The sequence below is a fragment of the Egretta garzetta genome, unplaced genomic scaffold (assembly GCF_000687185.1).
Source record: "Egretta garzetta isolate BGI_Z169 unplaced genomic scaffold, ASM68718v1 scaffold229, whole genome shotgun sequence".
NCBI classification, from domain to species: domain Eukaryota; kingdom Metazoa; phylum Chordata; class Aves; order Pelecaniformes; family Ardeidae; genus Egretta; species Egretta garzetta.
This window is the reverse complement of record NW_009270000.1, coordinates 3,287,827-3,310,832: the sequence shown is the minus strand read 5'-3', so window position 1 is coordinate 3,310,832 and position 23,006 is coordinate 3,287,827. Positions and strand designations below refer to the sequence as shown.

General features: G+C 43.1%; 1 protein-coding gene across 10 annotated transcripts in view; it reads right to left on the bottom strand.

Annotated features, from left to right (window-relative positions):
* The window catches only part of TAF4B (TATA-box binding protein associated factor 4b), an 88,710-nt gene that overhangs the window by 52,412 nt on the left and 13,292 nt on the right, over window positions 1–23,006 (bottom strand). For 9 of the 10 annotated variants that reach the window (XM_035903027.1, XM_035903033.1, XM_035903034.1 and 6 more), the window contains 2 exons: window positions 4,996–5,144; window positions 4,119–4,226 (listed from right to left, as the gene is read on the bottom strand). In XM_035903027.1, coding sequence (XP_035758920.1) covers window positions 4,119–4,226; window positions 4,996–5,109 — 222 coding nt within the window. In that variant the 5' untranslated portion in view covers window positions 5,110–5,144. The remainder of the gene's footprint in view (window positions 1–4,118; window positions 4,227–4,995; window positions 5,145–23,006) is intronic. The other variant, XM_035903035.1, reaches the window with a different exon arrangement.

Sequence of the window (23,006 nt, the reverse complement as noted above, 5' to 3'; positions counted from 1 at the left end):
ACAGTAAGTGGCAGAACTCCCACAGCCATAATTCTGTTTTTAAAACAAGGACAGGGGGAAGAAATGGCAAAGGCTCACCCAGGCTGAAGCACTGCCTGCAACTTCAAGCGAAGAGAGAAAGGTTAATTTGTCTTGAAGAAACCAACATATTAACTTTGCCAGGCTCCTACAGTCTAAGACTAATGAATTTTGGACAACGCTAAGCCAGGCAATACTACGCTGAAGATAAATATGACCTTAAGTGATTACTTATCTTCCTTTCTTCTTCCCCTGCAGCTCCTCTCCCAATTACAGTATCCCTTACTCTTCTTACCACATGCACACTAGGCAAAAGATGTCATGCCCACTTTGGAAGGATGCAGAAGCAGTCAGCTGAGCAAATGCACCTACACCAAGTTTTTCCTGCCTTTTCCTTGTGGGCAGCAATTTGGATCTCTCTCTCTCCTCTGCCCAGACACAAACCCTCACAAAATTCAGTTATTTTGAGACCTCTTTTTAAAATCTCATTAGAATTTACCAACAGATTCAGAAGTTCCAGCAACAGAAGAGTAATGAAGGTTTAGTTAAAAGTAAGAACACGATTGTGTCTCTCCTTTGCAAACCTGGCTAAGTAGTAGTTTCCAGAGGAACACCTACTAAACGCAAGTATTTCTTGCTTTAAAATCTGAAGTAGAAAAAAAAAAAACCAACAAAAAAACCACCCCACACTCAAAAAACTCAACACAGTTCTTCTGATACAACAGAATACAATATGAGTAAAAGACTTTGCCTCTACAAAACCCACTACTTTCAATTTCTTAACTTGAAAACTAAAAAGCCACATTGAACCTGCAGGTCACAGAAAAGAAAAGCGTTTCAGGTTAGCACTTTAAACCTGAAGTTGGGTGTTATTTTTCCTCCAAACCTCTCCAGAGAAAGGGAAAGTGGTTTTGTAGGCCAAATTCTAGGTTCAGATCTGTGCAACACAATTGCTTTCTCTGACTCTTAACACATTTGAACAGAAGAGTTTATTTGAGCAATCAAATTGATACTTACTAATTGCATTAATGATAAGATAGTAGCACAAGAGCCCAGCTTACCCTACCATGGATAAAACAAAAACTAATCAAGAGTTGGACAGACATCATGTAGAATATCAAAGGGCTTTGAAGTCTTTCAGGACAGGGAAAATTAGCAAGCAAACATTTAAAGCTAAAGCAAACACTCACACTTTTGCTGTTTATTTATAAATTATTTTTTTTCTGGGTGGGTGTCCCCCCGCTCCTTTCCAAGCTGCTGCCAGCTTGACATGAAAGAAGCAGGCAGCTACCAGAATGCTTTCCAGCTTAAGCTCCCACCGTTGGTAACACTTTAATAGCTCTCTGCAGGATCTTTGCCACCACCACTGCCTCTTCCAAGGATGAGGCTCAACAGCTCTAAGACCACAGGGAGGCAAACTGGGCATGAGAATCCCACAAACAGATGGACGGGAGGAAGACGGAAGGGGACAGAGTACAGATCTGTCAAGCTGCAATGCCCTGGGCTTTTAAAAGCCGAAAACATGAGGTTCACGGGAGCTGATCTCTTGCAAATTCCAGCGTGTTTACACATCAAGACCAGAACAGCATTTTATCAGCTGAGGGAGGGAACAACAGGAAGTCTGCTGGACCCTTTTCCCAGGAAGATGAATATATGGGAATTAACTTCTGTCATCTGCCCTCAACCTTTTTCACTACTGACAATTCTCATTCTCACTTCGAGCAACAGAGAAACAGTCGCCACAAAAGTGGCATTAATCCTGCATATTTTGAAGTCATTTCAAGAGAAGAAGTGCTCTGCATCTAAATGAAAGTGCCCCAGCATGATGCTAATTAGATACTTCGCAGCTTCGTCACCCCATCTGGGAAGAAGGTAAAAAATGAAACTGTGCAGGTATTTTGTCTGACATCAGAGCTTAAACATTCAGGAGTGCCAAAAAAAAAAAAAAAAAGAAAAAGAAATATTTCTGTAGGTGAGGAGAATAATCCTGGAGTCAGTAATTAGAGAGAGTTTTGCAGATAGTAGTGTTCAAAGTTGTACATAGCACAGGACAGGAGGTACACAACCAAGCCAAGGATTATTTCCTCTCCACTGTCTTCCACTTTTTGTGATGACGTCATACTTCCACACCAACACTCCTCTCCTGTGACCTCAAAAAATTGTCAAGACTAACATCAGCAAGTTCTTTTGGGACTGATGAATGAACTGCTGCCAAGGAAACCAGACCCAAGGACTTTTTCTTCTTTCCCCAGACAGTTCCTGCAACCTTATGAACAGACACCCTTGTCAGCACTCTTCTCTTGTCTGCCCCAGAGGAAGGAGTGCAGTGGCCCTGTGATGGCAGGTTGTATCCATATTGCACCTATTTACTCTTTATTCTAAGAGAAACTTTGCAATCTTCTGCAAAACAGAGGGGCTCCAAGGAAGCCACTCCAAACAGAAGAGCGCTATTAATTTTCCCTAGAGTAATTGTTGCTGCTGTTTAAGTCCAGCCCCATCACTAGAAATGTTCAAGTTTCTAGAATGGATAAAAATAAAGCTTACAAAAAATACTCCATGTCTACCTCTAAGTATCTCACAAGGACACAAGTTAAATTGATAACATCAAAACTGAACTAAGAAAGCAGAGAAGAACCAAGTCAAAGGCAGATGCAAGTTTAAAAAGGAAAAGTTAGTAGCATGATGAATCTCAATGTTTATCCACATGAGAGTGTGAGGACGCAGGCAGCTTCATCCATCAGATGGAAGAAATCTTTACCTTCATCTCTTCTCCCCAGTGTCAGGGTAGTATAGTAGATGACTATTGCTTTTATATCCTAAAGATATCTATGCAGAGATCACAAGCACATGGTTTGCAAGCTAGTATTCCAAAATAAAAGGAAGTAAGGAATACTTGTTACTGTTCTTAGACACAAAGCATATGCTGTTTCCATTCTAAGCAAAATATAAAATATATTGAGAGGCCTCTAGGTTTTCCCCTTTAGCCCCAACATTATCCATCTGTAGTGAGAAGGAAGAGAAAAAAGATCACAGACAGAGCTGTGAGTAATCTTCAGTTGCTGATACAGAAGAACAGCAGGAGGACAAATTTGTAAGACCATTAGTTACCAATGTCAGCAAGCATATCCCCCAATCCTTCAAACACCCTCAAGGTCAAGAACATAGATCCAACATGGGTTGTGGAATGACTGATCCTGCTCGTTTACCGAGTGCTTGGTCAACCACTACTGCTCAGTCTCCTTCAGCCTCTTGTTCACAAAAGAAAAGGTATGTACAAGCCAGACTTCTTCCCAGTTTCTCCTCCAGGTTATGAGGAGAACAGAATATTTTAGCTGTAGAAAGCAGCAGTTTTGTGCTTATCCAGAACTCTGGTTCCCAAGAGCAGAGGAAGAACTGTATCTAGGAGAAGTCTCATACTCCACAGTTAGGCAAGAGCCTCTTCAGAAGACTCCTACAACATTTTTATCCAGAAACAGAGAAATAAGACCTAGGAAATAAGAAAAAAACCACTAGCTGAAAATAACGAGGCATTTCTAATGACTGTATATTTACAGTCATATCTGTGGAACCCGTCTACCAAATTCAATTAGAGAACAGAGGCTTTCAGCTATGACCTTCCTTCAGTTTTTAAAGAGGGGAAAAAAAAAATGTAGACCTGAAAAACAGCTTGACTAGTGCAGACAGCTCAGATTCCCCTCAACAACATCCTAGGTATACTTTTTTCGCCCCTAAGGAATCAGGGAACCCAAACAGGAGAGAGTATTAGGAAGTCTCCATCTCCCAGAAACATGTCAGCTAGACCTTAAAGGAACTGTGTCATAGCGTACAAAAGCACTGGAAATGGCTCTCTGAACTATTTATTTAATCCATTGTTCATGTGCTTTCTACTGCAGTGAGAGACGATGAGCTGACACAGGCTGGCAGAAGCATAATTAAATTATGCATTTAAAAAAAGACATTCAGGAAAGAATTTATCATAAGGACAAAAGTTACCAGCTCAGTGAAAATCAGATTAGTTAGAAATAACAAGAACACATCCATATTTTCTTCAGTTCTGTCACTTATTCTTATTCCACTGCACTGTAAAGCTTGCCACCTACCTGTATTACAGCAGGTGGCTGAACAGTAGAAGCCACAGCATTTGTTGTTTGAGATAATGGTTTCACAGGAGTAGCTGCTACTTTCTTTAGCAACTGGGTGCCAGAGTTCTTCAAAAAAAAAACCAAAACAAAAACCAAACATGTGCAGAGAACAGTTGTCAGACAAGTCAATGACAAAACAGACACTGACATTAGTGCTTGCTCTTGTCTAATATAAACCAAGATGCCCAGTCTTAGAGTAACAACACAGGCATCATTCACATAGCTCATAGTTTAAGCACCATTCAACAAAGCTATTTGTCTACCAGTTTAATACTCAAGAACAGATTCAGAGACATTTAGACACAATGCCTAATCAGAACAAAACAGTTAAAGGATGAGCACGTTGGTGAGACCTATACAGATGGTTGCTTTTTTTTTTTTTAATACCCACTCTTCCTCTTGTATGCTGACTACATTACAAGAGATGGAAGCAAAAAGCCAGCAGAGCTCAGTGAAGAGTGAACATCCTGGGGACCTGGGAAAGGTCCTGAGCTTCACTCAGCTTCTGAGAAGTATCCATCAGAGGATCGCAAGGTTGCAGTTACTAGCAGTAGCCACTTTGGTAGGTTTTTTAGGTTTTTTTTCTTAAAACCCTTTAACTCATCATCATCAGAGAGGAATTCCTTAATTTGAACTATACCACATGTAACGGCTAGCAGTTTTTTTCAAACTGAGAAAACAAAGCACATAGTGATGTTTATGTGCAAAACCAACCACCATGGTGCTGTTCAGAAAGCATTCAAATGCTTATATAACCCTCCATGACTTATTTGCAAACCCTGTTATAACTACATAACATACAGCTACATCAAGTTAAAGCTATGAGAGAAGTTACCTGTACAGCACATATTCTGATGGCAGGTGTGCTGGTCGGTACAGACGGCCTCACGCTTGTGTTATTTTGTGGCTGACTCTGTGCTCGTGCTATTGCTTGTTGAGATACCAGCATTAGTTGGCCATTACTGCTTCTGATGAGAACAGTTCCTGTTGAAGAAAAACATCCAGACTGTTAGAAATTAAGTGATATTATGGCTTTCCTATGCTCCTGTGGCAGAAATAACTAGACCACACTGATAAGATAATGTAACGTTTAGTTTCTTACTCCAAGGAACAGCTGCCAAGAAATGCAAGAGCTAAGCGTACATCAGTTTTACTCTGCATTTTATGACAGGAAACAATTCCTAAAGTCAAGAGACAAACATAACTAGACAGCCACATTGAAACACTATCAAATTGCAAAGCTGTTCATCATTTGAGTCAAAAAGGATATTTTGGACATTAAAAAGACAGACACACAGACACTCTGGGATTACTTTAACAGTAACTTCTTTAAGCAGTTCTTCAACCTGCAAAATTCATCACCACTATCACACTTGGCTGCCTCTATAAATTTTCACTTTCTGAACATTTAGGCACATACTTACAGGTGAAGATATGGCTTAGAGAAAACCTGCAATGGGAACTGAAGCCTGATTAATACCAGTTCACCTGCTTCTATCAAGGCCATCCCCCTTGGTCAGAGGGCAGTTGTCTCCAAGGAAAGCCAAGGCCACTCAGACATTTGCAGCTGTCCCTCCTTTAAGGGTCTGTCCAAATGCATTAAAATGCATGGTTTTAATCAAAGCAGCTTACAGCCAAATAGGCAGATTCCAATGGGAGAGAAAAAAGTGTATGTGGGGGGGAAATACTCTTCTGCCTTGTTTCCTTGTTTTTTGTTTTCTTTTCAAACCTACAGCAATGTCAGCCCACCATGATTCAATTCCTACCACCTTTCTCCTACCCCCTCAGCTATAACGACAGACAATTAAACAGTTAACAAACAATGAGTATTTTCACTAAAGCTTTCAAATGCAAATCACCCTAAGAAGAATCAGTCAGATGCCACATCCCAGTCCCATCTTCCCTGCATTTGGAAACCATTCAGCTACCAATGCCTCCTCCTCCTCCTCCCTGGCCCCCTAAGGGCTATGCTCTGGAAAATCCAGACATTTCATCAGGGTCACAACCACAAAATGCCAGCTGGATCCCCGTTCTCAACGGCTTCAGATCCTTCAAGGGAGTTATACAGAGCACCTTACCTTTGCTGGTGCCTCACCTCCTTTACCTTCAATAGCAGCTGCTGAAGAGTCCACCAAAACCACCCTCCTCCAACACCTCACTTTACAAAGGCCTTTCGCATACAAGGAAGGGGGAAAGTACAGGAGAAAGCCAGATATGTAAAATAAGAGTACCTCAACATTTTTGGATAACTTGCAAGAAAGTTGAATGCAGTCATCAGGTATCTGAAGAATCCCAGATCCATGCATACTTACAATCTTTCCTAGTGTAAACCAAGCCTGCATCAATGGAATAGTCCTTTTACTACCTGGGTAGTCTGGAAACTGTCAAAATACTGCTGTACAATACAGCCTAAAACACTGCTTCTGTCTGAGTTTAAAAGAATACAGCAGGAAAAGCCACAAGCTCCACAAGTTGGGTTTTTTTAAAAAAAAAAAAAAAATCAAGCTATAACCACATGCTTAGAAGCAGCTTTTCATCCTCCACATCTAAAACCATAAGATGACATTGCAAGACAACACAAAACTTGGTATAAAATTCTGTAACATCAACCTTTACATAGCACACACAAACTGAGACTACAAAAGGAGCATCTCAGGTGATTCCCTCCTTTCTCAAGCAGCCTTTACTGGATGGGGCAGATGCACAAGACAGTTGAATATCCAGAAAAATAGTGGTACTCCATCTGACAACTCAGCTTTCTCCTCCTCCACTGAAGTCTGGGCTATAATTGTATTTAGGTACAGATGGATCTTTTAACTTAATCAGCGAATACCCAGAATCATAGAAAACTTAGCAGATTTCTAATTTTCTTTACATGCCATCTTATTTAGACAGTGATTCATGGCATACAATTTATCATCAGTCAAAAAGGGCATTTTTTTCCCTTGTTCACATCACGTGCTTATGTAGATTCTAGGGGAAGAGAGAAAGCTGACAATATCACACATTTTGATAGCAACAGCATTTCTCTCTGCTCTAGATCCGCACTCAGGATGGCAGAAGTGTTGTTACTGGAGGTTTTAAGCTTTTCTTTTCTAAGCTTGCTTAAAAATTTCATTGCTAGCTCTACTCTTTGAGAAGGCACATACGAATTTATCATTTAATTCCTTTAGAGATTTGGAATGCTTAAAGTGTTTTGTTTTCATGTATTTGGATATTTTGTCACTACTCATTACATTTGCTTTTTAAGCCAAACTGTCAGAAGTACAATTTCTACTTCTCTGAATCATTCTGCGTACCAGAAACATCATTGTTACCAGTTACCTTGATTACAGGGTTGGATTTCATTGGGGTTTTTTTACACTTCTGTTCTGAAGTTAGAGTTAGCATTTGCCAGAGATGGAGACCCTGCCTGAAGAGTATCCCATCCTCCAGTCACTTGAACAAGGAGAGTTTCCAGCAGACTCCACTTGACAAGCAATTAACTCAAGAGCACCACAGCTAGCAATCTTATGCAAACACAATACAGTTCATATGCAAATTCAAGAACATCTAAAAAAAAAAGTAAACAAAAAACAGCCACCACAAAATTTTAATCCGTCCCAGGAGCCCCTTTACATTTGACCATGACTGCAATGATCCCCAACAGCACTGTACCCTGACACATAAATCAACTTTCCTCCCAGCAACAGGATTAGTCAACGCAAAGACATCCATGCTTCATCAGAACACTGTGAAAGAACTTTGGGCTTATTCTTGGTGAGAGCATCCACAGAAGTTACCTAAGGCCACTCCAGTGGTCATAGCCTTGATTGGAAGAGGCAACTAAGATGACGCCTGTTTGCTTCCATATAAGTTACGGGAAGAACCTGTTCCACTTGGAACAAACATTAATTTCCCTATATTTGTTCTGTTTGGCAGAATTTTTAGTATGGTGGTAGCCTTTTCATGGCAGTAGCTTTTCGTGACAGCTAGAAAAATTAGAACTCCAAACCCAACAAAACCAGTATCATGGAAATCTACTGACTACTGCTTTTGTAGACTTGGTATTGTAAATGCCTGATGCTAGCACAAATAAAACTGAAGGAAAATTTGAAACGACTGTCACAGCTACAGATCCATACAGCGAAGAGCCACAAGACATCACCTCAGGCATGAAACACACTTCTGGGCAGTTACAACCTAATGTCGCAACATGACAGTAAACTGAGGCATGGATTGTCTGAAACAGTCCGAAAGCTGTTGAGAAAGGCGGTTGTTTTCCACTTCTTGTTGCCGCAATTTACTTATACTTTTTCACAACTTAAAAATACCCCCAAGTCTTTTGATACTCCCTTTCTGCCTTGGAACAAAAGCAATGACCCAGCACTGAAGTCAATAGTGCAGGCTCCAAGAGGAGACACAGGAGGGGTCTGTCTTGCCAGAAGAAAAGGTTCCACAGCACTCAAACCCCATGCCATAAGTCTCACACACCACGTACAGCTGCACAAGTGTGAAATGAGGGAAGAGCAGGTGATGGTAACCTTGAGGTTCTCAATAGAAAGGTCTCATAAACAGACTCGCGCAGCTACCAAGATGCTACTATTAAAAATGAAGATAAGTGCAAGAATCCACATTCTTCACCTGGGGGAGGGGGGGAAGATAGCATTTCTTATCAAGCGCTGTTTTCACATTCACTAGAAGGCAACTTTTGCCAAACTAAATGTGAAAACAGATCAGGTCTTGCAGTTGTTGCAACTCCACAGGGAAATGGCGGGGGAGGGACCCTCCGAAAAGCTGAAACAGTGAAGCTGCAGCTAACACCGCTCAGCACAGTGCTTAAAAACAGGAAAGATATCTGCAATCTCTGACCAAAATATCAGCACCAGCTGTACAGCCATGGGGCATCTTCATAACACCAAAGGTGCCATCTTTGGGGCAGCACTTCCAAGAAAGCACCGTTTACAGGATACACAGTTTGATAGTTTTACTGAAGTTGTTTCAGAGAACAGGAAAGACATTCTCACCACACGTGCACTTTGGTAGTAAGAGTAAGGCACAGTCCCTTTGGGGCTACAAGGCCGTTCCTCCTATTTTCAGATCACAAACAGAAAACTTAAGTGACCAGTGACCAGCAGGGATTAGTTCTTACATGCTTCGCTGGAGGACTTGGGTGTGTCTCGCTGATTGACAAACAGCCCTTTTTACAATGGATTGAGTCTTCTGTCTCTAGGTATTCTGCCTGTCCTGCAAAAAACATCCTTTGGAAAGTTACTTAATTTTCTTGACTTGCCAGAGAAGGCAGTTAAAATAAAATCAGCTATTTCAGCCCTTTGTTCCCTGCACACCTTCCTTCGGCCGCAGTCTTGCAGGAAGGCTGGAGAGGAAGGAACTGACAACTGAAACCCAGCTCGGCTCACTCCAAAGCTACACAGGAGCCACGCTACAGCTTCTCACCTTGAAGAGGTCTCATTGCGATTTATACCCTTCCTCTCCAGTGACATGCCTTCTCCTGGAACAGGGGCTCCAGGAACGATGCCTCCAGGAAGAGCACCCAGCATCACTCCTGCAAAGCTCAGGCAGCCACCACCCAGAACAGCCTTTACCTAGGCATGACAGCAGCACGTGCCCTGGAAAACCAGAGGCCTTCTACTAAATTTCCATTTGGTACTCAAACCTGAGATACCTCCGCTGTAAATTTTTGCTGTCCCAGCACCACCAGCCAAGGAAATGAAGCTTTTTCTGAGCTTGGTTACAATATACTTCAAACTTTCTAAGCCATTAGCCATGTATAGCACCCAACCCAGGAACGAAGAAACACAGGTTAGCAGGAGGACCAGCTTCCAGACAACCTCTTCATTGTAACTACAGAGAACCAAAAACTCACCAGAGACGTGAACAAAATGCTGTGGGATCACAGCAGAGATCTGTTTATGCCACTCTCTATGCCCACCTGCATGGGCTTCACTGTATTTCAAGGAATAGTGTTAAGGAAACCACACTGTTAATGTAAAGCTGTGCTGCCAATCAAAACTCAGGGTTTCATCCAGCAGCACTGAACAACAAGGTATGCTAAAAGCATCCCACCATAAGGGCAACTTCCACCATTAAATTTCTACCACGCAAGACAAGCCTGAGGCCATTTCTTAAGGGGAACACCCAGAAGGAATTTCCTGAGATGAACCAGGTGCGCTCCAGTGGGATACACCATATGCCATTACAGGTGAAGCTGAAGTTGTAAAGTTAAGCCACCACTTTGATTACATGGTTTGCAACACAACCGCTCAACACAACAACTCTTCAGAACTGCTGGCTTGGGAGCAATGTGAGGAAATGCAAAGAAGTCTCTTGCTCCTAAAATAAAATACAAGCAAGAACCAACTGCATTAGACCCAACTCATTTAAGAGAACACAAGTTACAAAAGCCACTTTCAAAAAAGGGTAAGCTTAGCTTATTTCAAAACAAAGGGTGCTTGCACAGGTACGTTGCCAACCTTAGTGTAAGTTCACTTTAACACCAGTCACAAATAGAGGGCTAAAGGAGACTTTCAGGACCCAAATCAGTAACCGAACAGTTTAACAACAAAATGTTTCAAAACAGTAATGTTTCAAGGCTCTCAGTTCCTAAACAAATCTCCTTCTTTCACTGAACTACCCAAAACACAGGGATAGCTTTTAAGGCAGCTACAAGGTAAACCCAAGCTTTAAAGGGGATGTTTTACTAGGAAAATAAATGGCAACTAGACAGGAATACTGGTTTTAAGTTTCTTAGGCTGACTCAAAATTCAGAAAATAAAGGGCTAAATACTACTAATCCTTGCAGCAGCTTTGAAAGTATTTTTTCTCTCTAAGGGCATCCTTTAAAAAAAGGGCATTTTTTTCTTCTTCAACCCCATTTAGTTGAGCCCCACAGAACAGGTCACTTACAAGTTACAAAAACACATAACAGGACTGAATAAGACAGACACAGAATGGACATTATAGACATTGACTGTTTAAACGGTGATAATATCAAGGTGTATTTTATTGTAGACTGGCTGTAAAAGGCCGCTAAAGAGGCAGAAAGTGTTACTGAAATACAGTGAAGGACCTGATAGGCAAGGCTGACACTGAAGTGACTTAACTTTTACATGACTTGCATAACCCTTCTGCTATGTCGGGGCTGTATGTTTTCAGATGAAGTACGGACTGTACTGCATGCAGGAGAACCAGTTACTCCCCATAACCCTCACTTGGTACTTTTTGAGTTTTCCTAGATGTCTACTTATCCTGGTTACAGCTGGGATAGAGTAAATTTTCTTCCTAGTAGCTGGTATAGCACTGTGTTTTGGATTTAGGACGATAAGAATGTTGGTAACACACTGATAGTTTTGTTGTTGCTGAGCAGGGCTTACACCAGTCAAGGACTTTTCAGCTTCCCCTGCTCTGCCGGGTGCACAAGAAGCTGGGAGGGGGCACAGCCGGGACAGCTGGCCCCAACTGGCCAAGGGGCTATTCCATACCACTTAACGTCATGCTCAGTTTATAAACTGTAGGGAGTTGGCCAGGGAGCAGCAATCACTGCTTGGGGACAGGCTGGGCATCAGTCAGCAGGTGGTGAGTAATTGCACGGTGGCTCAATTGTTTTTCATATTCTCTTATCATCATGATTATTATTGTCCTCTGCTGTTTTATTAACCCGTCTTTATCTCAGCCTATGGGTTTTACTTTTTTCGATTCCCTCTCCCATCCCACTGGGGAACGGGGGAGTGAATGAATGGCTGCGTAGTGTTCAGCTGCCTGCTGGGTTAAACCACAACACTGCTGCAGGTTTCTGCACAGAAGATGAAGAAACATCTGAGTGACAGCTCAATACGGAGGCAACATTTAGCTACGCTTCTCACTGTTTTGTGAGCAAAGCTACAATGAGGGTCTGGTATCCACCAGAGGTTACCTCACCACGAGCTCCGAATTACAAGGTCTAACTTCTATTCTTAAATCAAATACAACAGACTGCGGATAACTGATCTTCTGGGAAGTCAAAAAGATTGCCTGTTTGGGGCTTTTCTTGGGAAAACATTTCGGATTGCTCTTAGATTTCCCAGACAACCAGGGTAAGGGGCTCATCTACACCACATGGGTCAAGTTGAGTTGTTCAGCTTGGCCACTACACCCACAAAGCATTTTACTCTGTACAACAAATCATTCCAACCTTTGGAAGTAATTTTTAGTTGATGCAAGAGGAATTCAGCAATGATCAACCTATCATCACCACTGTTATGGCAGCAACCAGAATCACTCACCACATACCCAGGCCCTCAACCAATTCATTCCGTTCACATGTCGTTTCACTAACCAAATAATTACACATCTCAGAAATCACCCTCTGCGCCCTTTCCCTCTGTTCCAGGGAAGTTTCTATATTCGTGGGTCTTTGCAGCAATGGCTCAGGACCAGCGACTAGCGTGTAGATATCACAGTATCACAACAAGATGCCCAATTTCAAGTTCCAATGAAAGACACCTGGTTTTGCCTGCAGATATTGAATTAATTAATTTCCAGGTCAGGAGAAAAGTTTAAAGGGCATAATGCCAATATGCTTTCACGCTACAATGGGACACAGACAGGCTAAATAAAATACAATGTTATACCCACAAGTTCTTTAAAGTTGACTGCATCTTTGCCAACTGCACAAACACCGCTCTGCAGATTCCTATAGACTCTGTCCTACGGCGTTTAAGGTTGCATCAGCCTCAGATATCTGACCACATCTCACCTTTTCAAAGCCAGGGACTACCAGCCTTACTCGCAGGCATCACCACTTAGTTGACAGCACAGTTTCACTGGCGTTACTGTTTCCCAGATGTCCTGGGTTGCCCTGGACAGCTTTTTAAACCACCACGAACCCACACCTCTGTCACACTAACAGCTCGAGGGGCATACAGCCCCAGTGAAGGCTGCTGCCTCCGCTAACTCCAACCTTTCTCTAGCAAGGTTCTGTGCCAACAATGGGCACCAGCTCCCAAGATGCCCAGTACAGGCGCAGCCTTTTCAAGCGTAGGGAGCCAGGAAAGGGAGGAAGGTATCTCTTCTAGGCAGGATGGAGCAGGGTCTGATAGCCTATTGTTTCAAATAGTCTGGAATAATGGACACCACCCATCTTCCTGAAGACTCTGAACAAGGTCCCCCCTCCCTCCCTCCACGAACTAGACAATAAGTGCTGAAAATGCAAAAACCTGAAGCCAAATTTCACACACTGCTTAATCAGTTAAGTCTTACCCAAGCTGTTGGAGCTTAGCTGCTCATCAATGCATTTTGGTGCCCAGATGGATATCTCTATTTAACAGACCAGCAGTTGGGCCCCCATACAGCTGATGCCTTCTCAGAGAATACAGGCCCACATTTTAGAGCTATGAGTTCTCCTCGACTGCACACACAGGTGAGCTTCATTACTCGAGAATACCTTTATATCCATGCAATTTTACAGTTACCGTAGGACTCTTGTCCAAAAATATAACTGTCCCAGTTGCAAAGTAGTATACCTTTTATTTATAGTAAACAACAGATGTCTATACCAACTATCTAAAGAAAATTTGGACATTTCACTGATTCTTGGAGGGGCAGTAAACAACTGGCAGGTCATAGATGTTTTCTGGGCATAGTTCCAAGATGGCACTACTGTTTCTATTCAAAATCAAAGTGTATTTATTACACTCGAATCCCAGGAATTTTTGTTTTTATTGTGGGTAGGCATACGGGATTCCCAGCCAACACTGCGTTCCCAAAGGCAGAGTCTTTTTTGATATCGTGAGAACATTTAGCTCTTGTCCTTGGGCCATGTCTTTCAGCAACTGGGATCATTTCCCATCAGCATTTCCCCATCCTATCCTTGTGGTTTGCAACTTTGCTACTTGAGGCTTGGTTGCTTTCCTATTCGAGTATCAGTTCCAGGATTGCCTACAGATAAGATGATCTGACTTAAGAGTTCTCCAGGACCAGAGTTACTTTGTGAAGGAGCTTCAAAGTATTTGCAGAGGACCCAGCTGATGCCAGTGAAATTGTACCTCCAAGAAGCCTTTCCTTACTTTCAAGGTAACTCCTACTGCACTTTTGAAAAAGGCACTGAATCTGTACACCACACCTTCTCCTAGTTTGCTGCGTACTCCTAGTATCCACTGGAGCCAAATTCTTTAAACAGCAAGTTAGATGCTTGGCACATTACAGCCATATATACATGGTGCACAGCTTTATAAGGACCAGAAGGTATGCCAATACCCTGCACTTACCATCCCTAGAACACTGTAAGCTATTAAGCTGTTACAAAGAAATCTGAAACTTACAGAGTGTTGAACTATAAATCTTGATTTTAAACTAAGAGATGCTAAAAACGTAACTGGTATCTTGGTGGAGCTCTAATAAAAGGACAAGATCAGCCCCCCTTAAATCTCTGTCTCCTTTATAGAAGAGGAGAATCAACTCGATTAATCCAGATTAATTTAGCAGTGGGACACTTGTTTCCTTGGTGTTCACATGGGGACCAGCAGAAGGTGTAATTCCACTTAATTTCCTCCAAAAGTACATATTCAGCCCTCTGTTGGATGGATTTTCACTTCTTTCAGAAGGGCAAGCGAGAGCTTAACACTGAATTTTAACACTGATTACCACCTTGCTCTAAGTGGGATGGAGCAAAGAAAAATTGTTGTAGAAGACAGCAAAACCTTCATGGAAGAATTAACTTCTGTCTACATGGATACCATGGAAACTGTCACCAAAACTGTGTTATTATCTGTCAAGTGGCTAGTATGCAATCCATACACAAAGGTGTTCTGAACACACTTTAACGCACACCATCATCTGCCCCAAGCAGACTAGCCTCGTAATACACCACCAAGCAGTCAGCTGAACCTGGCTTCGAGGGCTCCACTTGAACTAGATGACGACTGCCACTTGGCAAGCTGCAAGTGAAAGTCTTCGGGTGTTATGCCAACCAGGACATGCTGTTTCACCCACCTGTTAGTCTAGCCTGGACACCCACACAACTAACTTTGATTTCCCAGGCAACTCCTAAGAGCAGCCAGTACTAACAAAGCCATCTCCTCTGCCTCCACCGAACTGGAATTGTGCGCTAGAAGAGGTCTGCAAACACAAGCAATGAAAACCAAGTGCCATCATAACATCTGACTGTTCTTAGTTCACCAAATCAACCCAGTAAGATCACTGAGCTTCACAAGTTCTCCAGCCTTAACAGACCCTAGATTTGCTCATTAGCAGCAAGGATCTTCCATCTGCTGCCATTTTTACCCTGCTCCAGCTGTGATCAGAGACAATTTCCTCAAGACACTGGTGGAGAAGATCCGTTAATGAACTTTGCTCTAAAGGTGCCCCAGATGGCAGGACAGACCCTAATCCCGACAATTTGAATAGCAAGCCACTTAGAAACATCTATTGTGATCTTTTCCACTCTTCAAACTATATACATTTTTCTTCTGAAATCATCATAGTATTCAGAGAAGTACCTTCATGCAAAAATAATTCCAAAAAAAGTATTTGCCTTTGGGTTTTTGTCTAAGTGGTTAGGGCAGTACAAATTATTCATCTCTGATAGTTATTAGAAGTTTTGCAACTTACAGCAAAACTTGCATACACAACTGGAGCATGCAATCCTACCCACTAAGCACAGCACAGATTCCTACCACATGGCATGAAAAGTACTTGGTTATCTAAGATAACTTAAAAAAAAAAATCTGGTATTGCAGACTACTCAAAATAACAACTCATGAGCTTACCTACTTTACCAGCATCTTTGGGAAAATACTGAAATATAATTAGTATTTCTTCCAGCTGTCGCTTCTGTGTGGATGATGCTATTTTTACTGCTACAAGCTGAAGGGTCCTTTAAATACTGCAAAAGCAACAGAAGTCAGGCTCGCGTTTTCTCTCTTCTAAGGACTAAAAAACTTTACTATTCACCAATCTGTAGCTGTAATTCTTTGCAATGCACTTCAATTGACTGTAAAATCTGAACAGCATTTAACATTAATTTTACTGAGCATCATATTTCAGTGCGTCAGTATTCAGAATGCATCAGGGTTTTTTGTGAAAACTATAAATCTAGAAGTTAGCTTTACATCTTCTGCCAAGATTTAAATCTTAATTCCCACGGGGCTGTGCATTTAATGATATGAAGGCATCGTTTTGCTAGACACATTCAGTCCTGAGAGCAAAATCAAAGTTCTATACAGAGCAACTAAAATTTCTACTGGTTACAGCAGAAGACATTTACTCTGTTTTTTAGGTTTGACTTAGTTCCTCAAGCCTGCCAAAGCTTTGCTGACCCCTCCTCAGAAAAAAAAAAAGTTGACTGGTATCACCTAATGTGAAGAGAGAAGTTTGCAGAGAATCCATCCTGATAAACCTGCTAAACAGAGGACACTGTTGGGATATAAAAGGTTGCAACCATGTATTATTTAGCCCCTACTGGTCATCCTACAGCACAAGCATTACGCTCAGACTTCATGAGATTATCAACACCCAGAAATTGCCGACTTTGAAGTAGTTCCTAGTTTTTTTTGTCTTGTCGAAACAAGACATTTCTAGATAGCTTCCTCCTACCCAAACACAATATAAACTAAGTATTATAAAATTCCTATTCCAAAGTGAAGGACCAGGTGCAAATATGAAAATACCAAATTCCTCATGTGGTTTTACAACTGAGAAATAACAACTAGAACGTGAAGAGGGAGATTCAGAGTACTGTACTTGAGAGATATTAGGCCAACTTCAAAAGCAGAAGGCGGCAGCATCCAGATGTTCGCCAGCCCTTGCCTCTTCAGATTACCTTAGCTTCTACATCCAATTAAGAGAAACCCCATGAGATCAGGCTCCATACCACTCCATAGCAGTTTTGGGATACCTGCCTCAACTTTCTCCCTCCCACCCCCAGGGGTCCGCATGCCGAATGCCTGTCTCTTGCCACGCAGCCCTGGCCACCTGCCACCAACAGAGGCTGTGCCTTCTGCATGGTTACCCACTACCAGCCTAGATAAGCTGTAGGCAGCGGAGAACCTGCCAGGGACAAGCCAAAACATCCAAGCAAAGACAACTGAGCTGCAAACAGAAACCAAGAACCTGTACCTGCTGCTATTTCCCTCCAAGTCAGGTGCAAAGGAAACTTTATACAGTGGCCGTGCCTTGCACCCGCTTACTAGTGCGAATTAAGGCAGACTGGGGGCAACTTCTCTTTGCTGACACCATACTCGTTCCGGCCCATTGGTGTCAGCCGTAATGGAAAGCATAAAACAGAAATACAGACAGCAGAGGCAGCTGATGCTGCAGCGAAGAGCGCGGGCAGCTGCTGTCACAGCCCTGTACCCAGCAGCAGTGGCATCAGGCGAGCTTTTTGAAGAGCTTCCAGCTGTAAGCAGATCCTAAGGTAACAACGGAGGATCCTTAGCATCCGGCTGAGTTCTGTATTTTTTCATCCCTCCAACAAGAGAAGCAGATACATCTGTTAATTGGCCTTTCAATGCCTGCCTGTAATGAGCATTCCAGGGCTGAGGATAGAACGAAAGCCACAAGAACAGCCACAGAAGCGACAAGAAATTAAGTTCAAGAAAAGAAGAAAGGAAACCGAGGAACATTCTCCTTGTTATTTTTATGTTCTTTTTCCTCCCTCCATTTCTCCAAAGCACTGTGGGGCCCAGAGACACTGAGGTGAGCTACAGACATTTGTCATGGCCCCTGGAAACCTTGCCACTCCTTCCCCTTCCCAAGCCTTTTAACTGTTTCCTCCCTGTTAACAGCACAGCCCAACCATTTTTCCACCTCCAACATTAAGCTCAAGTTAACCAAAGACACAATTTCTTGTTAAGCAGACAGTCCATGACAGGAGGCATTTGCAGTTTTGTGAGGATGAGCACAGACCAGACGACCAGCAGAGCTTGGGACTGAGGCAGCACTGCCCTCGCCATGCTGGTCTGCTCTGTGCCAGTCCCACAGACTGCTACGCACAAAGCCTTCCGAAACGCTCCTGACCTGTGCTCGCCAGCAAAGAGGGCACTCAAGGAAGGCTCCACCTGGTAGATCATACAAATTCCCTCCATTAGGAAGACATAGCCCAACCATTCAGTCTAAGAGCTGGTGGCATGTAAGGTCAAAATGCCACAACCAAACCTTCAAGGCAGAATCTGTCCAGCTGAAGGTGCATAAGGGACACGGTCCCCAGCTGGAGTACCGCTGCATGATAAAACCCCCAGTGGTGGCCAGCTGTAAGGCAGGGCTGGACTTGTACCTCCTAACTGCTAGAACATGAGACACCCTGAGGGTGAAGGAGAAAAAGCACAGGAAGGTGATGAAAAGCCCTTGTTACTCACGAGCAAGTCTGGGTCCTGCAAGACCTGGAGAACTTGCAAAGCTCAGCGAGATCTTTCCTGGGTAACTGGGTGAAGTGGCCCTTGGCAGAGGGACAATCGGTGCTCAGAGAGGTGTGGAGTTCATACCTGGTCATCCACCTTTCCCACCCCTGGCTTTATTCTGGGCAAGAAGGAGGTAGAGATGGAAGAGAAAGAACAGCCTAAACCCATGACTTCCACAAACCTCTGCTGCCCTCCAAGCCACAGGGGGTAAACGCAACGCCCCTGGTGCCCTTCCTTCCCCACACTGCAGCCCCACAGAAGCACAGCAGCAGTGCCTGCTCCAGGCCAGAAGCAATTCACAGGTACTTCAGGATGACCAGTAAGGGCAGTGCTGCCCAGCCTTCCTCACAACAAGCCAGTTCAAGCATCTCCCTTTGAAAACACAGGGGGAGGAGGCTTTCCGTACACATTCTTCTTAGTAGGTGGCCACAGGTTGAATGCTGTGATTTTAAAGACAAGTGCATTCTCCCTTCTGTGTTTTACCCTGCATGGCTAGATTTTGCAATTTATTTGAAATACAAACTTTTCAAGCCTAAGAATTTGGTGGCTTTCTTTTTGAAGGACGCTAACACCTGCAGCTTTAATGCTATTCATCATGCAATTAGATTTCTGAATTATTTTATTATTCAGTAAAAATTGAATCCACATACAAGATGGGGCTAGAATACCAACACCTAACTCAAGCCAGAAGACATTTTTAAATCATCCTTAGGACAATTATTTAGACTAGTTTCCCTGAAACATTGATCCATTTGAAGTCTCACAACTTTTATGTTCCTTCTGGAACATTAAACTCCATACGGTTACTTTTCATTTACAATGCTGGACAGTACCGGCACCTCTGAACTTTTAATACAAAGTCTGCTTGCTGTATTTCTTGTCAAGGAAAGCAAGCTGATGCAACTGAAGGGTAATGCTACGTTTGTTACACCTGCCTACTGCCATGGTACAAGTCAGATGATACCTTGCCCTCATCAAACCCAAGCTCTTAGGAAAACAAAAGTTTTGCTAACTTGTAGTTCCCAAACAGCAAGCAACTCACATGAGCATTCACCTTCATGGAAAGATGTTTAACTGAATGCCAATACAGCCCAGAAAGCCAAAATATTAAGCTGGAAAATCTGAAGATCTGGGGGGGGCTACTACAAAATAACCCTATATATATATTTCCATCGTGGTTCGTTTCAGAGGGAAGTTGGCAAGGATTTAGACTCATCCTTGATGGCTGACTACTCAGATATTATAGCACCATGTGAGTGCTGGGAAATCTACAGTGAAACCTACTGATTAAAAAGAGCATTTTTTTTAAATTACATTAGCATTATATATTTCCTTAAGAGGTATGTGTCTTTGATAAAGACAAGGGGGAAGAAAAAAAAAAGAGGAAAGAAAGGAAAAGCAAAAAAATGCAAATATATACCAGCAGCACAGGAATTAATGTAAAACCGGTCATCCTTTTAACCACCATCCTACCTGAAAGTAATTGCAACAGATGCTCCAACAAAGGAACCGTCCTGGCAGGAAATAATTACAGCAACAATAGCAATAAAGTGATTACCTATCTTGGGGTCTCAATATGGCCAGAGCAAGGCCAGCGGAATCAAAGTCACTTTCTTTTTTAAAAAGCATGTAAATACAGCCTGACAGGGAAGAGCAGGAAGTTCAGAACCAACAGCACCTTCGCCCTCTTGTGAGGAAGGGCAGGTGGGAGCCCTGGCTACCCCTCTGCTGCTACCCAAAGCATTAAGCCATCTTTACCAGCGCTACACAACCCCTACGTTATTCTCTTTGCCGCTGTACAAGTACACTCGCGAGCGTGGTACCACTCTTAAACTCTTCGTTTCCCACGTACGCTTTATAGATTTTTTTTTTTTTAAAAAAAAAGGCGTTTAGGAAGGACGACACGCAGTGAAATTTCAGCATTACGCTCCTGATGCGGGGTAGTATTTTTGATCGGGTAACGGTGGGCTGTACGGGGGAGTAACGGCGCGGCCGCCCGCCCTCACACCTCCCCCGGCCGCCCCAGCTCCACCAAAGCCCCCGTCGGGTCTTTTGCGAGTCGCAAATTAAGGTAGCTTGGCCACCGAGTTTTCGGTTAGCCCTCCGCCTCCTCCTCCTCCTCCTCGTGCGTATCCAGCGAAGTAAAAAGTTGCCTTAATCCAGAGACTTCCAGATCCATCCTCCAGATACGCTGTAAGCCTCTCTCGGATGCCGTAAGCATCCCAAGCGCGGAATGACTTCACCAATTTACCGGTCCCCAGCTGGAGTACCGCTGCATGATAAAACCCCCAGTGGTGGCCAGCTGTAAGGCAGGGCTGGACTTGTACCTCCTAACTGCTAGAACATGAGACACCCTGAGGGTGAAGGAGAAAAAGCACAGGAAGGTGATGAAAAGCCCTTGTTACTCACGAGCAAGTCTGGGTCCTGCAAGACCTGGAGAACTTGCAAAGCTCAGCGAGATCTTTCCTGGGTAACTGGGTGAAGCGGCCCTTGGCAGAGGGACAATCGGTGCTCAGAGAGGTGTGGAGTTCATACCTGGTCATCCACCTTTCCCACCCCTGGCTTTATTCTGGGCAAGAAGGAGGTAGAGATGGAAGAGAAAGAACAGCCTAAACCCATGACTTCCACAAACCTCTGCTGCCCTCCAAGCCACAGGGGGTAAACGCAACGCCCCTGGTGCCCTTCCTTCCCCACACTGCAGCCCCACAGAAGCACAGCAGCAGTGCCTGCTCCAGGCCAGAAGCAATTCACAGGTACTTCAGGATGACCAGTAAGGGCAGTGCTGCCCAGCCTTCCTCACAACAAGCCAGTTCAAGCATCTCCCTTTGAAAACACAGGGGGAGGAGGCTTTCCGTACACATTCTTCTTAGTAGGTGGCCACAGGTTGAATGCTGTGATTTTAAAGACAAGTGCATTCTCCCTTCTGTGTTTTACCCTGCATGGCTAGATTTTGCAATTTATTTGAAATACAAACTTTTCAAGCCTAAGAATTTGGTGGCTTTCTTTTTGAAGGACGCTAACACCTGCAGCTTTAATGCTATTCATCATGCAATTAGATTTCTGAATTATTTTATTATTCAGTAAAAATTGAATCCACATACAAGATGGGGCTAGAATACCAACACCTAACTCAAGCCAGAAGACATTTTTAAATCATCCTTAGGACAATTATTTAGACTAGTTTCCCTGAAACATTGATCCATTTGAAGTCTCACAACTTTTATGTTCCTTCTGGAACATTAAACTCCATACGGTTACTTTTCATTTACAATGCTGGACAGTACCGGCACCTCTGAACTTTTAATACAAAGTCTGCTTGCTGTATTTCTTGTCAAGGAAAGCAAGCTGATGCAACTGAAGGGTAATGCTACGTTTGTTACACCTGCCTACTGCCATGGTACAAGTCAGATGATACCTTGCCCTCATCAAACCCAAGCTCTTAGGAAAACAAAAGTTTTGCTAACTTGTAGTTCCCAAACAGCAAGCAACTCACATGAGCATTCACCTTCATGGAAAGATGTTTAACTGAATGCCAATACAGCCCAGAAAGCCAAAATATTAAGCTGGAAAATCTGAAGATCTGGGGGGGGCTACTACAAAATAACCCTATATATATATTTCCATCGTGGTTCGTTTCAGAGGGAAGTTGGCAAGGATTTAGACTCATCCTTGATGGCTGACTACTCAGATATTATAGCACCATGTGAGTGCTGGGAAATCTACAGTGAAACCTACTGATTAAAAAGAGCATTTTTTTTAAATTACATTAGCATTATATATTTCCTTAAGAGGTATATGTCTTTGATAAAGACAAGGGGGAAGAAAAAAAAAGAGGAAAGAAGGGAAAAGCAAAAAAATGCAAATATATACCAGCAGCACAGGAATTAATGTAAAACCGGTCATCCTTTTAACCACCATCCTACCTGAAAGTAATTGCAACAGATGCTCCAACAAAGGAACCGTCCTGGCAGGAAATAATTACAGCAACAATAGCAATAAAGTGATTACCTATCTTGGGGTCTCAATATAGCCAGAGCAAGGCCAGCAGAATCAAAGTCACTTTCTTTCTTAAAAAGCATGTAAATACAGCCTGACAGGGAAGAGCAGGAAGTTCAGAACCAACAGCACCTTCGCCCTCTTGTGAGGAAGGGCAGGTGGGAGCCCTGGCTACCCCTCTGCTGCTACCCAAAGCATTAAGCCATCTTTACCAGCGCTACACAACCCCTACGTTAGTATTCTCTTTGCCGCTGTACAAGTACACTCGCGAGCGTGGTACCACTCTTAAACTCTTCGTTTCCCACGTACGCTTTATAGATTTTTTTTTTTTTAAAAAAAAAGGCGTTTAGGAAGGACGACACGCAGTGAAATTTCAGCATTACGCTCCTGATGCGGGGTAGTATTTTTGATCGGGTAACGGTGCGCACCGGCCTGCTCGTACCCGCGACAGCAATGCCTCCAGCAGGGCTGGCTCGGG